This window comes from Denticeps clupeoides, chromosome 1, assembly GCF_900700375.1.
Source record: "Denticeps clupeoides chromosome 1, fDenClu1.1, whole genome shotgun sequence".
In the NCBI taxonomy this organism is placed as follows: domain Eukaryota; kingdom Metazoa; phylum Chordata; class Actinopteri; order Clupeiformes; family Denticipitidae; genus Denticeps; species Denticeps clupeoides.
In genome coordinates this window covers 29682672-29699787 of record NC_041707.1, presented here as the reverse complement: position 1 = coordinate 29699787, position 17116 = coordinate 29682672, and the positions used below count along the sequence as shown (strand labels likewise).

At 40.4% G+C, this 17116-nt stretch overlaps 1 protein-coding gene across 6 annotated transcripts in view; it reads right to left on the bottom strand.

Annotated features, from left to right (window-relative positions):
- The window catches only part of eif2ak4 (eukaryotic translation initiation factor 2 alpha kinase 4), a 30542-nt gene extending 13858 nt beyond the window's left edge, over positions 1–16684 (bottom strand). For 3 of the 6 annotated variants that reach the window (XM_028967538.1, XM_028967528.1, XM_028967621.1), the window contains exons 1-26: positions 16346–16684; positions 16099–16214; positions 15486–15588; positions 15055–15228; positions 14726–14806; positions 14423–14556; positions 14026–14126; positions 13080–13237; positions 12441–12979; positions 11830–11945; positions 11509–11663; positions 10586–11013; positions 10330–10402; positions 9528–9617; positions 9318–9440; positions 9087–9191; positions 8632–8695; positions 8239–8318; positions 6990–7091; positions 4799–4849; positions 4475–4711; positions 4019–4094; positions 2527–2648; positions 2288–2337; positions 1910–2078; positions 919–1035 (exon numbers count right to left, since the gene is read on the bottom strand). In XM_028967538.1, coding sequence (XP_028823371.1) covers positions 919–1035; positions 1910–2078; positions 2288–2337; positions 2527–2648; positions 4019–4094; positions 4475–4711; positions 4799–4849; positions 6990–7091; positions 8239–8318; positions 8632–8695; positions 9087–9191; positions 9318–9440; positions 9528–9617; positions 10330–10402; positions 10586–11013; positions 11509–11663; positions 11830–11945; positions 12441–12979; positions 13080–13237; positions 14026–14126; positions 14423–14556; positions 14726–14806; positions 15055–15228; positions 15486–15588; positions 16099–16214; positions 16346–16474 — 3693 coding nt within the window. In that variant the 5' untranslated portion in view covers positions 16475–16684. Of the gene's footprint in view, positions 1–918; positions 1036–1909; positions 2079–2287; positions 2338–2526; positions 2649–4018; positions 4095–4474; positions 4712–4798; positions 4850–6989; positions 7092–8238; positions 8319–8631; positions 8696–9086; positions 9192–9317; positions 9441–9527; positions 9618–10329; positions 10403–10585; positions 11014–11508; positions 11664–11829; positions 11946–12440; positions 12980–13079; positions 13238–14025; positions 14127–14422; positions 14557–14725; positions 14807–15054; positions 15229–15450; positions 15589–16098; positions 16215–16345 lie in introns of those variants that run through there. The other 3 variants (XM_028967572.1, XM_028967546.1, XM_028967611.1) reach the window with 3 other exon arrangements.
- Positions 16685–17116: the final 432 nt, after the last annotated feature.

Below are 17116 nucleotides of genomic sequence, written 5' to 3'. Positions count from 1 at the left end.
TTTCAACAGTCTCATACATTTAATCATTTCCTGACGACCATTCTACAGGGAACCAAACCTCAAATACAATCTTTCCTCCACACAGCTGAAGGGCAAATTGAGTCACAGCAAGCAAGAACTTACTTAAATTCACTCAGACATAATTTTCAAATCATGATAAAAAACAGAGAATCAGAACAGCCAGAACAGAGAAAAAATACGTAGCTTGAGAATTCAGAATATGCACTGAAAACACAAGAGATCAATCCATTGCACAGGACTTCAGAGAAGATACCGGATTATTTCTTTGTTATGTGCCGTCTGTCAAATTAATTCAAGCACTGAACCAAACTGCAGGTGATCCTCTAGCTGATGCCAGGGATTTGAGTGTGCAGGGGCCAGGCTTTATAGGGTTTCTGAACCCGTAGTTGGAATAAAACCTGGTCTGTTGCTATAGGAATAACATCTAATGCGCTTTAAGGTAGAGATAACCTTGATTTAAGCCTAAAATGGTTGGCTTAACCATTAATCTTGCTTCACGGTACATGACCCTGGGATCTTATCAGTGATGGTTCAGCAATTCAGGGTGATGGGGTGCAGAACTAGCTGTTCTGATCTCCTTGGGGGTAAACTAAATTTGGACGTTTAATTTAACTTTGGATCTGGTAGATTGAGTGTCAGAACTGAACAGCAATATATACACAGATATGAAAACCTAAAAAAAAAAAAAAAAAAAACTCATAATTTAAAAAAATAGTTTTAGGAGTTGACTGTTGCTAATCTGTTGTTGCATTTAGCAACTTTCCAAAGCAAGTTGGATAAAATGAACATTATTCCCTATCCCGAAATGTGCAGAGGGTTGGCTTGGCACAAATGCACATGGATAATGTGGTATATGAGGGCCAATGGCTTGACTGAGAAGTATAGTGGAGAGCTCACCACGGCATCACACAGAATGGTGGAGGCCTGTAGGATACGGTCTTCAGGAACCCCACTGTGCAGCAAGATGGCTTTAAGCAGGCCGGTGTGGTTCAGGTATATAGTGTAGTTCCTCTCCTGTCAAAAAGAAAATCTTATAAACATCGACACATACCAACAAAAGTAATTTAACACTTATCTTTTGCAATTGTAGTAAACACTGAACTCTTAAAATCACATACTAAACCCAACTCATCACAAACTGCTGTAGGAGCTGCTGCAGTTGTCAGTCCTACTACTTATGTTGTCAGACATTGGCGCATCTGACAGGAGTTGTCAATCCTAAATTCTTTAAGGGGCAGTGGTGGCTTAGCGGTTAAGGAAGCGGCCCCGTAATCAGAAGGTCATCTGTTCGAATCCCGAGCACCTTTCATGGCTGCCCACTGCTCAATTAGTTGTGTGCACCGTGTGCACTCACTTCACTTTCACATAAACTCCTGTCCAAAAACACCCATACTGAGCTGAACTGGGAAAAAATGTTGATGAGTCAACACTCCCTGAACTCTTACCAGACCTTTAATCAAGAACAACGATGTCTGTGTCTGGGAACACATTTCTATCATACTGGGAACGTGTTGAAATGTATTGAAAGCTGGTCATCTCAAGAAAATATTAATTAAGAGCAAATGTTATTGTTAATGTTATGTGTAGTTATGTTAAAGTATACTTTGGGTATACTTCAGTTATGTCATTAACTTGCAAGAATGAAAAGAGTTTGTGCATGTATGTGTATCAGTCTCAGTCTCCAATGGAAATGAAGCATGGTCCTGCTCTGACAGACCCCAGTAGCATAACTGCCCAACACAAGCAAAAGTAGCTAGATGAAGATGATATTCAATCTACTTCATTTACAAATTAAAAATTTCTAACATTTCAGAATATTAATCTCTGTTCAAACAAATTAAGTTAAGTCACTCTGGTTAGTTAATAAACTGGATTAGGATCTCAGTACCTGCAGGGCAGCAAACTCATGCACAATCTCAGAAATTGTGTAGATTGCCTCAGCCTCAGGGAGCAGGCTGCTGGTGTGGGGAGTGATGATATCGAAGGCACACTCCTGCAGCTCTCGAGGATGGGAACGGTCCAGTTTCCGAGGCCGGAAGACCCGGTCTATGCTGTACCTGTAAAGCCGAGAGAGAGGGGGGTGTAAAGTCAGGAAGAAGCTTGGGAAAACACTCAATTTAATTCCAAGTTAAAGCCTCAGCCATTTGCACCAAGGAGACAAAGGGTTTAAATCTAGTACAAGGCTGACATGTCAGAGCATGTGCAGACCACAAATTTAATGTGAGGAACATCCTTTAGTAGAGTGATGTGATGGCTCACAGCTTACCTCTTCACGTTTGAAATGTTATTTCTTGCCACAAATCTTGCAAATGCCAACTGGAAGAAAAAAAGGGTGTGAGACATAAGGGATAATAAGGCAGAACACGAGGGAGAAGGAGAAAGTATGAATCACTGAAGGCCTGTGGAACAGTGGTGTTTACATAAATTGATGAATTGCAAAGGAAGTATCACAGAACTTTTCTTGGGCCAGCAATACTAATTACAAGTGCATCCTGTGGGTCTCACCCTCAGGTCATAGGGCAGGGTGACCAGCATGCCACTGTGGTCCATGAAGCATGCCAACTCACATCCCTCATATAGCCCACGGCTCCTAGGCAAGAGAAGTGGGGTTTGAAGCCTCACAGCACCTAAAAAAAAAAAAAGGAAAGTAACAGACCCACAACCACACATAGCTGAAAACACAACTATAAGAGAAAAGAGAAGAACAAAAATGAAGGTAAGTTTAGACTGAACAATACACAGAACAGAACAACAGAAAAACAAACTGGAACAACGGATGAACTGATGATCTCAACAGCATGACCTACTGGCAACCAATGGCATATTAAGCTTGTCACGATACTGATATCGATACTAATGATGGTACTCAATACTCTTTTCGATACAACCAGGGGAGAAAAAAAAACAAATAGGAGCTAAATATTTTTTATATTATATAAATATTATATATTTTTGGAATATTTTTAATAAAGTCTAATAAAAGTCTAATAAAGTAACACACACACACGCTACATGAATTAATTAATTGTTGTACAATTAGATAATCATAAAACGTGGAGAGAGAAGCGAAGACACAGCCATTCTTAGACAGTAGTTAACTTACTTCAACAGTATTGCTTGACAGAGGCAATGAAAATATTCGAATAACGTTTGAACAACTTTACTCCATTATCGAGACTCTGCACATAATTCGGAGTAATGGTCTTTTAAAACCTGTTCTGCTGCTTGCTTTGATAGCAACAACTTTGAAGCACTTCTTGCAAGTGGGATTTTGTTTTTCCCGGTCCATCTGATATCTGAAATACTTCCAGACAGCACTCTTGCTTTTTACATTTTCTAGTGAGGTTGGTGCTGCAGAATAATGGTTAGTGTGTGTCTCACATGTAAACATTGGATCCTCCAGGTAGCCAGGGGGAAGGGCAGCCTGCTGCAATGCTTGGTGAAAATTGTTGTAGTCTGCCGGCGATTTCCGTGAACCAGCAAATGCAAAACTGGAATCGATACTAGTGCTGATTGATATCGAATTCAATACTATATTTTTGTATCGATTAGTATCTGAGAATCGTTGCATTTAACCAATCACCCTTAGTGAGTAGTGGACAGCCATGAAAGGCACCTGGGGAGCAGTGTCTTGCTCAACATTGCCTTTTCAGAATTTGAACCCACAACTCTTCAGTTACGAGTCCGCTTCCTTACTCACTAGTCCACCACTGCATGAGGCAATAACAAAATCCCAGGCACTAGGACAGTTTTCCTTTGTACCTACAAAAGTCAAAACTCAATAAAGACGTGTATAGGCAATTCCTGTTGCAGCTATTGTTGAATAGAATAAAGAACAGAATAAAGACCCAATCCTAAGACAACGGCACAACAGCAGCAGCAACAACAGCAAAAGGAATGAAACAGCACATATGGAGTGAAAGAGTTGGAACAAGGGCCAACAAAAGTGTTTCGTTATGACTGGACTTCCCAGTGAAGAGAATTTGAAGTGACTCACCATGTTTCTTGAAGATCCTGGTAATTATTTCATATACATACTGTTGTAGTTTGACACTGTTGAAATTAAAACTGCCCTGAGGTAGAAGTACAAACATGAGGTTGGCTTAGATGGGGGGGGACCACTGATAAGTACCAGATGATGAAAAGCACATCAAAGCTCAGCAGTGACACCTTAGGGTTAACACAAAAAACTGCAGCATCTACACTTGCATGTAGTGCACATTTAGCCCTTCACAGCTATACAAAATGCAATAAACTGGTTCAAATGTTAATATTTAGCATTTAGTGACATAGATATCCAAACTCAAATATAATTCAAAGAAGGCAAGCTCTGAACAGAGAAAATACTAGATGGCTGGATGAAGATTAAAAGCACAATGTACAGCCTTAGTAGTTCAGTAAATCTGGGCAGCAGTTTATTGTGAAGCAGACAGATGGCTGACATAGTTGTCACCTTGTGAACATCCATGTCATAGGTGAAGTCCATGACAGGCGTGACACTCTGGGAGAAGAGCTGGCTGACCATGGTGCGGTAGGCTTTGCCATTGGCATTGGCCATGGTGTGCTGCAGGACCTCATGTAGTTCCGACTCTTCCATCTGAGGAGGGGGGAGGAGCTCACTCTTAAGGAGCTCCACCGCCGTTGGCCGGAGGGCAGGGTCATGCTTCAGCAGCCAGACAATGACCTGTCTCTATTGAAAGTAGTGAAAAGAAGGAATAGAAGGTGAGGCAACAGGTTGTATCAATAAAAACTGCTCACAGTAAACAGAGAAATTCACCTGAGCTGCCACTTCATCTTGAACAAAATCATCAGGAAACTCCACAGACTCCTGAAGAACAGTAACAGGTTACAAATACAGAGATTTCTCACAATTGCAGTTTCATATGACCTCTGAACGTGAAAAACAGAAAAATAAATGCATTAGTTAACAGTCATAACTACTCTTTGCTATACTGCTTATTGGTCTGGTATTCCAAGCATATTCATTCTTCTTTATTCTTTTGGAGAGAAAAAAATCTAATCATTATTTCTATTCATTTCTATATAGAAAATAAAGCATCTTAGGTACCCTTCAACTGTGAGAGACAGAATGTAAAACATTTTTTTATCATTTATTTGTATATGGTGCAGAAAATAAGTATTTAGCACCTACTAACAAGCAAGAACATCCAAGAACTACATGAGGAACTGGTCAATGAAGACCTGAAGAGAAATGGGACAACAGTTACAAAGGTTAATATTAGTAACACACTATGTCACATGGATTAAAATGCTGCAGCACAGCTCTACTGGAGGCCTTTTGTTATTTTGCATTTAAAGTTACCCAAGGCCATAGAGGCCCAAAAACTTCTACTGAATGCGCCAATTACAGAAGAGGAAGCAATGCTTGCACTGCAGGCTATGCCCTCAGGTGGGATTGATGTGGGTGTGAGTTTTATAAAAAGTTTAATACGGTCCTCCTGGAACCCCTACTGGCTATGCTGAATTACTCATTAAAATGTGGACTCTTACCTCCATCCCATATATCTTTAATTCTTAAGAAAAGGAAGTCTCAAAATAGTTGGGCCTCTTATAAGCTATAGCTTGGGTTGCCAACAGTCCCAAATTGTCTGGGATATCACAAAATATGGGTGATATGGCTTATTGCAGAGAAGGAATCTGACAGAGTTGAGACGTCTTTCATGTTCTTTGCTCTTGAACATGTGGGGAGAATTTTATTAAATGGATTGAAGTTCTATATAATGGGCCAGTGGCATCAGTTTTAACTAATGGTCTGTGATACAGTAATTTTGCTCTCCACCATGGAAATAGACAGGGTGATCCTCTCAGCCCACTTCTCAGCCCATTGCTATTGAACCACTGGCACAAGCCATAAGAGAGGATGCATTAATTCCGGTATTCAGATTGGTGGGAGGAAGCAGGTGACATTGTTATTTTTGTCACAACTTCAAATTTCTATTCCTCATCTTATTGAAACTGTTTCATTATTTAGTGCCTTTTCTGGATTTTTTTTTCTGGTCTCCCTCAGGCTTCACCTATCTAGGAATATATGTAACTCTCACATATTATCACATACTTAAAATTTATTTCACTCCTCTTCACTCCACTTCCTGTGTCTTGGCTTGGTAATTAAAATTAATATCTTGCCCAGAATGTTATACCCTTTACAAATGATCCCCATCCTGTTGTCTAATAAGGTATTGGAAGGTTGACTGAGTGATTTCATATGGATGAAGCAGTGTATCAAACAGACAAGGTTTCTCATGGTGCAAACAGGATTCTACCTCACTTCGGCTGGATATTAAGTCAGCTCAGTCCAAATGCCCAAATGCCTAAATGCCTTCTGTTCATAACCATGTAATGTAATAATATGTTTACTCATGCATTGAGGGTTGGGCTAATCTAACATCCCCTGTTTCTCCTTTTTTTGGACAGCCCTTACTTTCCTCCAGACTATCGTGAAGGTTTTAAAACCTGGTACAATGCGGGCTGAGTACTCTTGGTGATCCATTTGCAGGCCAGACTTCAGTTTCTTTTCAGTAGCTGCAGCAGCACTGTAGCCTTGTAAAATGTGATTTTTTTTAGGTACTTCCAAATCAGAAAGTATTATGGTGAATTATTGCTATTGATCAAATATTATTTTCTACCCCATTATACCAAAAATTCTTTAAAAATCACACAATGTGATTTCCTAGATTTTTCTGTCTCTCACAGTTGAGATGTACCAATGATACAGACTTCTCTCATCTTTTTAAGTTAGACAAATTGCACAATCGTTGGATTCCAAAACCTTTTTACCCCATTGTATACGTAATTAATATATATAATCTTAATAATGATCTCAATAATTTTGCCAGATTGATCTCATTGATCCTATGTTCTTTAACACTTTAGCTACAGGTTCCAATTAATAATTGTGTTTTGATCCTAGTGATGAGTGTGTATGAGTGATTCTGATGGTCTCTTACTGCTCTCAAGTGGGTCAGAACGTTGATCCTCTCAGAGTTTGTTGTCATGGGTCTGTAGGACATCTCAAACAGAATAATGCCCAGACTGAAAAGATCCACCTTCTGTTGTAGAAAAAACTTTCGTTACTCACTGAGGTTCACAAAATATCCAAATACTCTCGAGAATGTAGCATTTTAAATTCCTAGAGCTATCTTGATAAAACTAGTCAGCTTTATGTACATTATTTACATTGGAAAACAAAAAAAAAGCGTTGCTATTAATATCTTAAAAGATATTCATATCCTCACACTGAGTGTTTGACTGCAGCACTAACAGTGGATGACAGTCAATAATAAGTAATACTCACATTTGGAAGAAAATCTACTAGAAGTGCTATGATACAAACTCGCTTGTGTGAGCTTTGCAGTCTACAGTACAAAATTTACGATTTCCTATTCACTATTAATTGTGTGTGCAGTAATTTTAATATAGCTCTACATACCAATAGATGCATAAGCATTGATCTTTATATCTTTATAAAATCCATGTTGATTATGTTCATATTTATGCAATTACACATGGCAGAAATATGCCCAAGAACTTCCAATCAGAGTCAGGGCTTTCATCCAACCCAATTTCTCAATGGTGTGACTAAAAAATCAGAGGATGCACAAGAGTGACCAGGAGTTTGGGGCGCAAAACGTCTCAGTTAAACTCCCTGTGGTTCCAGCATATTCATATGTCATATTCTAAACCAGTCAGAGATCCTGAAAATATTCCTGTATGTTTGAAAGCGTGCATGCTGCAGTCAGACAGAGTGGTGAGTATCCTGGACTGGTCAGATAGACAGAGTGGATGTAGCCACAGTTTAGAGCTTTAATCAGACCATAAAAGTTAGACCTGAGCCTAACTTGTACAGGTTTTAAACTTGTACACTTTTTTTATGCTTGTGCATGGAAAAGTGCAAGGAAAAAAGTTAGGCAAACCAGTGCAAAAGTTAGTCTTGAGCCACGAGAGTCTAGCGTTTCCTGCACTCTTACATACGCGTTGCATCAATGCTCGGCTCATCAAATGCAATCAGTTTTGTCGCGCATAATGTAACCATGTTGATATCTCAACGAAAGTTAATGCTGAAGGTAAAGCTACAACAGAGCAAAATGAATGAACATGGTCCAGAGGACAGCAAAAGTGATGTAATTCTAAATGGCACTGCTTAGACAATCAAACGCTCAAAGTTTGAGAATCAATGCCCAAAATTTGCTTTATTACTTGGTTATATGTAGCTCTGGTATTTCCTTGCACTTCTGGGCTGACGTACAGGGCAGTGCCAACCATGCCAGTCAGATTTCCTGTTAGTTGAGAAAACAAAAAAAGATATTAATAAAAGGGTGACAGTATGAAGGTCATATAACAAGAGAGCACATGCACATACAACAATTTAACACACAGGCGAGTGTAAGATTACATCTTTATTGAAAGCTGCCTTTAGAGCAATCTCAACCGCAGCGGAATAATGATCCCTTAGCCCATGGTGTGTAAAAACTGAGCCTTGATGCAATCAATCAGAGGGTCAGAGACATCTAACAAAACAGCCAATGGCTTCCCATCCACTTAGCAACACAAGACACATAATAACACATACCACGACTGGTCTTGGCTCACCTGTAGGGTCTGGTTTCAAAATGAGCCCAGAGCCGCTCTCATCTACCTCCAACTTGCCTGCAGCCTAAAAAAAAAAAGAGAGACAAGAAGTAGGGTTATACAGCATCACTGCCAGTTGACATGGCAGAAAGAGAACATATGGTGATTCAATCAAACTTTCACATACAAAAGTGACTTTGTACACAAGGGGTTAAAACATTACTGACAGGTGCTTTCCAAAAGAAGGCCAAATCAGTGTACTAGCCATATCTAAAAAGGCATCCCTTTAAGAGGTAATACACCATCCTACATTTGAGTCACATAGTGATTGGATTTGGATGGTCTGTGGTGTGAAAGGGGCACTTCACCCTTACTCAACTAGATATCCTACACATGGTTTGTTTAATTTTTGCCATTTTGATGAAATTCTAAAGGAAATTGATACTGATTAGCATGACTGTATATAGCTTTATCACCACATTAGCTGGATGGTCTGTAGCCAGGCCAAAATCTCCTATTTTGACATGGTCCTGAGAGTCCAGGAAAATGTTGACTGGTTTCAAGTCTCTGTGAATCATCCCCTATGAAAACACACAGAGAGAAAAAGAGGAATAATGTGAGAGATGAGCATCCAGGGCCAACACTGTAATTTCTGTGCTCAGCATCGTCCATGTGCAGATAATTTTGTTCATTGTGCAAAAAGCAACCTGCTCATGGATGTAGGCCAGGCCATCCAGTATTTCCCTGAAAAGCCTCCAGAGGCGGCTACAGTCCAGGTAGAGACCCTGGTCAATGGTGTCTCTTAATGTGCTCTTCTCACAGTATTCCATCTGCAGGGGAACATTACATACACCTTGAGTGTAACAACAGTGCCCTCGGTATGATTAAGCAGGACAAGCAAACTCTCTGAGACCCACCTGGATGTAGAGGTAATGAGCTATCAGCAGCGGCTTCTCTGAATCTGTGGCATCAACTCTATCAGCACATGACCTCTTGCTTGGCTCCTCCTGAGAAAGAATGAAGAAATTAAGTGTTATAAACTACAACCATATACATTATATTTGTTCGAAATTTGAACATTATTGAATTTTTCATTAAATATTTTTATTAACATATACTAGTACATTATAATTATTATTATTCAGAATGTTCTTTTATATAATTTACGTGCATAATAAATTGTGTTTACCCTGCAAAACAGGTCAGAAAAATAATGCCTCCTAAGTTTATCATATATACTGTGTGTTGTTACAGCTTTTGTTGCATGTTTTGTTACATTTTACACAACTTCCCCACAGGCAATCTAATCTGTAATCTCCTTATTCAAAAAAGGTTATTAGTACAATTTATGAATTAATTGAAACTAATGTTTGCCGCTCCAGTATCATGCATCCTGCTCCAGATGCATGTGTATGTAAACAAACACAACCACTTCTGTTCAACAGGCTGTGTATTATTTTCACAATTTTCAACATGTTAATTCAAATGTATTCTGTGATATTCAATGTACATATACAGTACCTTGTGGTGATCTTACAACTACATTTAAACAATGTTATATTGTTTAATATAATTTAAAAAATGTAATATCATTTGTATTTGTAAACTACAATTTGAAATTGTTATGAAACAATTATTATTGAGCTTAAAGTAATTATATTCGATTGTGAAACAAGTGCACACAAAAACAAAACCAGTAAAAGTTTAACATTTACTCACATTACTAAAGCTGTCTCGACTGCCGTCCTCAATGTCAAAGATGACATCACTATCTGAATCACTGTTGGAAGGTCTGCATATACATCAAAGATACAAATACATGTATTCAATTAAATACCTCAAAGCTTAATTAATGTTGTTAGTGCTGGGCAATATTTTATCATAGCATGAACTCATACTATCTCTTATTTCAGAATACAAAATAAATATAATTTTTATTTTTTAGGCCATTTTGACCTCTCCCATCTTATCTTACAGGAAGGAAGGACAGAAGACATCTCCCTCTTCATCGTCATCTTCATCACTAGAATCCTGACCGCTGCACTTGGCACTGGAAGACCTTTCTATGGACGTGCTCCACTCCACAGAGCTGGTGAGTGCTGGGGGTGGGGCATTGTCCTCGATGTTGTCAGGAAGGCCCAGGTCATTCAGCCTGGGGTGGGGAAACTGATGTTGTGGTGTCCGGCCAGGGCTGCTCTGGGGTTCAGAACTGTCGCTGCTGGAGACGCCCGTGGTGGGGATTTCGTGACGCTCAATCCAGGCATTATAGTAACGTACAATGTTTTCATGGTTGAGGCGTGACAGCAGAGTCACTTCGCCTTTAATTCTGCGGAACTGCCTGCTGGTTGGGTTCACCTGGATCCGTTTGACAGCATAGTAACAACCATCCAACTTATTCTGGACCTGAGACAAAATCAATAAGCACCTTTTTTTAATGAATCCCCTTTAAAATAATGTGAATTGATTTGATGGGTGAAATGCATTTTCTTATAAAAACCCTCTTAAGTTCCATTTAATAATTGAAGAGGCCATTCTTTTACATTTCTTGTCAATAATGCAAAAGCATTTTGTAAGAAGAAATTAGATATACATGATATAGATAAAGGCTGAAATTAATAATATTTATTTTTTATGGCACCTGGCATTGGTTGCAACTTTTGACTAGGAGTCAAAAATTAGTCAAAGTAGACAGGGTGCACACACCTCAGAACTCAAAAGATCTACTACTCATAGCTTGGTTCGATATAGTACAGCATCTTTTCAGAGATCTAGTGTCTCCACAGATCAGTGCTGTTTGGGTGGTAAAACTGAGACCTACTCAATATTAGTCGGTAGGTCATATTGTTATGGCTGATCTGTGAATTTCGATATGTCTAGTAGGCTTTGGAGATGGCTGACCTTAATGACAGCTCCAAAAGCCCCCTTCCCCAAGAGCTGCAACTCTTCAAACTCGTTGTAGTAGCGTGAGAACTGCTTCTGCACATCTGTACTGAAGGGGGCGCTGAGAAGATGACTCCGTGGGATCACAGTGGATGCAAAGTCATCACCAATATCTATATAACAACATGACATTTACGAAACACACACAGAGCCATGCTAAAATAGATTTAAATAGAATATAATTAAATTCAAAATCAGGCCTGTTCAAGATTTGTCAGATTCAACAATTTTCAGAATTTGATTTTTGATTATTGTCCCAATGCTGTGTGTATCCTTTACCTTCTGGACTGGTCTCCTGGCACGGAGGCAGGTTTTTTGGAGGTGGGCAATGCAAGAAAGGGTGATCCTGTAGCTGCTGAGTGGTCCACCGTTCAGCATCGTTCAGACACAAACACCTTCACACAAACAACCACTATCATTATGGGACATTGCACAAAGGTACAGAATTGTATATCAAGACTTTTAATATCTGTGCTAATCTACACCTGACAAATATATTACAAATATATTTATTATTCACCATCCACAATTAATCAGAATAATCATAATGAGCATGAACACACACACTACAGAGACATGAATTAAAGGTTCTACACGATTCTCTGTTTCTGGCCTGGGACATTCCTGGCTATCCACATATCCACTCCAAACACTGAGCAGAGTGACCATCAAGCTGCAGCTTCGCCGACAGGGGACAAGCAGCTCATCGGGAAAGGCTTAAATATGTATGCATATACATTAAATGCCCTAAGTCCAAAACTGTACAATCAGGTCATGGTCAGATAAAATTTCAACACTGAAGCTGAAATCGTGGATGCACAGTTATAAGGACTGCATGGATCTGGTTGGTTGGTTCCCTTCCTAACTCCCATCAGTCGCATCACACTCACTTGTTGAGGAAGTCCTGGAATTCACTGGGCAGGCTGGCTGGTACTGTTGGTGGATACTCTCGCACCTCCTTCCCTTGGCTGATTCCCAGCAGGAGCAGGCCAAGGCTCCAGATGTCGCCCTTCTTTCCTGTACGTGCGGGCACCGCATCATCTTCACAAAAGCGCACATGCGCCTGTTGAAACACATCTTCCCTGCACACATCAGCCAGACGCTTGGACAGGCTGTAGTCGGTGAGTCGCACCTCACCATGAGCGTCCAGGAGCACGCTGGAGGGCCCCAGCTGCTTGTGGACCACGGAGCTGCTGTGCAGGTAGCCCAGGGTGGCCACCAACTGTGAGGCGTAGTGGCGGACCCGGTCCAGGGGCAGAGGGGCACCCGATGCCAGGCTCTGTGCCAGGCTGGTGCCAGGAATGTGTTCAACCAGCAGGTCCACCACGAGGCAGTCCTCAGGCTCAGTGCAGCTCAGGGCTCGGTAATGCACCAGGTTGGGGTGGTCAAGCTTCAGCAGGGAGTTGAGCTCACTCTCCGCACCATGAATCTGAGAGGGTCAACGATGGGGAGATGGGAGGACAGGAAATTTCAGCAGAGCTAAATTATGAACGTGCCTACTGAGGACCTACCCTACACTGCCCATTTACCTGCTTTTTACATTTTTCAATCTTCTCTTGCTCCTGACTGGTGAGGAATTTTCCCATCTTCTTGTTCCAGCGAAGGGTCCACTCATAAACCACTGCAAAGTCTCCTGTGGTGGTCTCAAACGCATAATACACGCTACGACCAAGCCTCTCACTCTCTCCTGCCATACACACATAAAACATAAAAAACACCCCATAAACATTATATCTGGAACCTTTATTTAACAGCAAGCATTATGTATAAACACTAAATATGAATACTAGTGGTAAGGCAGATCGATTATACAGTATCTGTATAAATCATTATACAAAATTAATGAAGCTGTCTGATCATAATTATTCGAGCATTAAGACCTATTTCGTATATAAAGAGTCAGTTTCTTCATCCAATGATTAAGCCTAGTCCTAAAAGTGATCACTAAAAGTGATCTCCAGTCAAAAAAGGACTGATCTTAATCCATGAATGAGCAACTGACCCAAAAAGAAGATCCGAAAAGTATCCCAGAGCCACTAAAGTATTTCAATAATATGCTATTTATATTACATTCGATTGAAACAAATCATTCAGTCATCAACAAATCACTTTGTTGATGAAACTGATAGTCCCAAATTCAGAGAAACAGCCTATAACTGTTATGACTATTTAGATGTAAGCAATATCAGTGCAATTTCTTTATACATATTTATTCCATCAGCAACCAATATGCTACTAACAAAATGTTCATTGTTGACTTGGTCTGCCTGATGAAGAATTAACCACAATGACTGCTGACCTTGATCTACCATCACTGGACATTTGGTGTGCAAATTCATGTTTAGAGGATTATGAACCTCCAAACATCAAAAACACAGGTTTATCAATTACAGAAATTACAAGCATGTAGGGATTACACAAGTCATAAATCCCATAATTAAGTGAGGCAATAAAGTAGGTGGCCTAGTTGATTACCTATGCACCGCCCCTTCTGAACCGACACCTCCCCCACATTGCTGTTGCAGAACTGCAGGGTCTCCAGTGGGCGGGGACTGTCCTCACTGTTAGTGTCCCGCCTAAGCAGGGGAAAAACTGCTTTACAAATGCCATATATATCATCCTCCTGATCATGAGTCTATTATTACTGGGCATGATACACAGTTAATATATGTATTTTATGCATGAATGTTTACTTTCAAATACATGAAACCAATGTATTCTGAATGAACATATTGTTAAAAAATAACAATAATAATGGTAAACCAGGTCTAGACCAATATGACATTTTATCCTGAAATTAAGAGAAAATATACATTTTATAGTTTATATGCATTGCTCTGTATTTGTAAATTGGGCAAGAGGTCATCCTTGCCTGTGGCGGCTGCTGGAGGTGGTGCGGCGCCGATTGCTAGAAACTCGTTTTGGTCCCTCTGGTTCAGCAGGAGGGCCAGGGGAGCAGGAATCCCCAGGGTCCATGACAGGCTGAGACACAGTCTCCCTGCGTTCCTACTCAAGAGAAAAAAATTGAAAGATGACTGTTATGACTTTATTTATTTATTTATTATTTATGTTGTAATATATGAAACATCAAAGGAAATTGCATATTATTAATATTTAATATTTATTTATTTAATATTATTAATGCTATATTTGTCACTACACAAAAATTCTGTACCTGTTTGGCCATTTCTTTCTTCCTGCGTTCTTCTTTCCTTTCTTCCTCTCGTCTTTGGATCTCAGCAAGGATCTCATTTTGCTAAAGGTCAGTGTGAAGTAAGAGTTTTTTTTTTGGTTGACAACCAAAATTTTAAATCTGGTTGACAACCAAATTTAACAATGTATACTGAATGACAGGTTAAAACCATAATCGAAACTACTACAAGGATGGAAGGAAGATTGAGTGAAAAATGAATGTCCCTTGTGTAAAATGGAAGGCAGGGGTCTTAGGCATAACACAACAATCTCATAAACACACGGATGTAGGGGGCATCTTCTCCTCCTCACCATCTGCTCCTCCTGAAGTCGCTGCTGATTCATCCTTTCCTGCTGCTCCAAAGCCAGACGCTCCTGCTGCCGCTGCTGGTTCTTCAGCATCTCTTCATGGAAGGAGCATGACGGGGGGACGTTGTGCTCCGTCAAGAACCCTTGCACAAAGTCTGCCAGCTCATAGATCATCACCTGGTGGATGAGACAATCAGAACAGATCAGTGCAATGTCAGCCATTTTGGAAACAGAAAACAATTTCTTACACCTTGAAGAAAGACAATGTTTAATGGAAAGAGCCTTTAGTGATGATTGGCATAATTCCTTTTAAGAATATATATTATGACTCAAGAATATATATTATGACTCAAACATGAAAACATAAAAAACACTGTTTGATCAGAAGTTGGACATTACTTTGGAAATTTTATTATGTACGCGGCCATCATCACCTCTCCACATCGAACCGATGCCAGCTGGACCAGCTCTGTCTGCAGCTTCTGCAGTTTGTCATTGGACAGGCCCTTTGCGTTCATCAGCCTGAGCTCTGGAGGGCTGAAGGACAGCAGTCATCACAAGCAGCCCTTTTTGAAAGGCAACACACTCAACCAGAATACTGCCCATATTTCCTAAGCACAGTGAGTAAGAGGCAGGAACAGTCTCACTTTCTACCCCCCCCCCCCCCCACCACCACCACCACCACCACCACCATCACCACATGTGTTCATTCATAGTTTTGATGCCTTCAGTGAGAATCTACCAATGTAAATGGTCATGAAAATAAAGAAAACACATTGAATGAGAAAAAAGTGATTGTGATACACAGCAGCACAGCACACGGTGCGCACAATGAAATGTGTCCTCTGCATTTAACCCATCACCCTTAGTGTGCAGTGGGCAGTCATGACAGGCGCCTGGGGAACAGTGTATGGGGCACTCAGTGGCACCTTAGCGGATCAAGATTAGAATCGGCAAGATTAGAATTACGGGGCCACTTCCTTAACCGCTAGGCCACCACTGCAAACATTTGGCCTGTACTGTATAAAAGTTAAAAGCAACACTCACATGTCAGGATAATTCGGGGGGCACTTGACCAGCAACTCTACAGTCACATAACATTCCTGATCATTGCTTAGTGCTTTGGGTCGCAGGCGCAGGTACACTTCAGGGGGCCTTTTAACCTGTCAAGGTGCATAAAGTTAGTTAGACAATTAAGTTACAGCTAGGGGTCTGGAATCAGACTGACGTAGGCAGCAGAATTTCGTTTGAGTCTTAACGTGGCTCATTGTAAACAGGCCTCGTCTGCACATACCTTCCATGGCTGTTTAACTCGGATGTCCTCAAAATCGTCCCCAAAAATAGACGCAAGGGCCTCCAGTTCATTTTCCTGCTGGACACAGTAATCGTCGCTTCCATCTACAGAGCTAGGAGCGCAACTCATTCTGCTGACAGGAACTCATATCTCCCTCCAAAACCGTTGTAGCTGCACCCGGCAGGTCGGTCTAAAGCCGCGTAAAAACTCCCGTCATGAGAATCCAGAAAGTGTGCGTTAAAAAGGAGCGAGAAACTGCTCAACTCGAATGTTCAACTCGTCTAGGAGTTGAAGCAATCACAACAGTTCTGGACATGCTGGCGCGTGGCAGGCGTCACGGAATGCTGTCGCACAAATTGCGTCATTACGTCAGAGCGTTGCGCTCGTCAAGGCGTCCGCCAGATGGCGATAATGTACAACTTTACCACACTTTCCTCAAAAGTGCTGTTCTGAAATAACACCCGCATTATTACAAACTGTGAACATATGAATAAATAAGAGAATGCTATGCTAACAATTGTGAAATAATTGAACACATTTGATATACAGCTCATTATTGTGAAATATATTGCATTCTGCTATATAAATGTAATATTGTGAAATATTATTTCATGATCATTATTTTTACCCAAAAACAAAGATGATTTCAGAGGCCTTTTGTTCCGTCCTTTTTTCCAGATTGCCTATTTATTTCATAATGCAACTTTTCAGCAGAATGACTTTGTCTGTCAATGACTACCGGTGGGTTGGACCTGCATGCCTGTTGGCTGA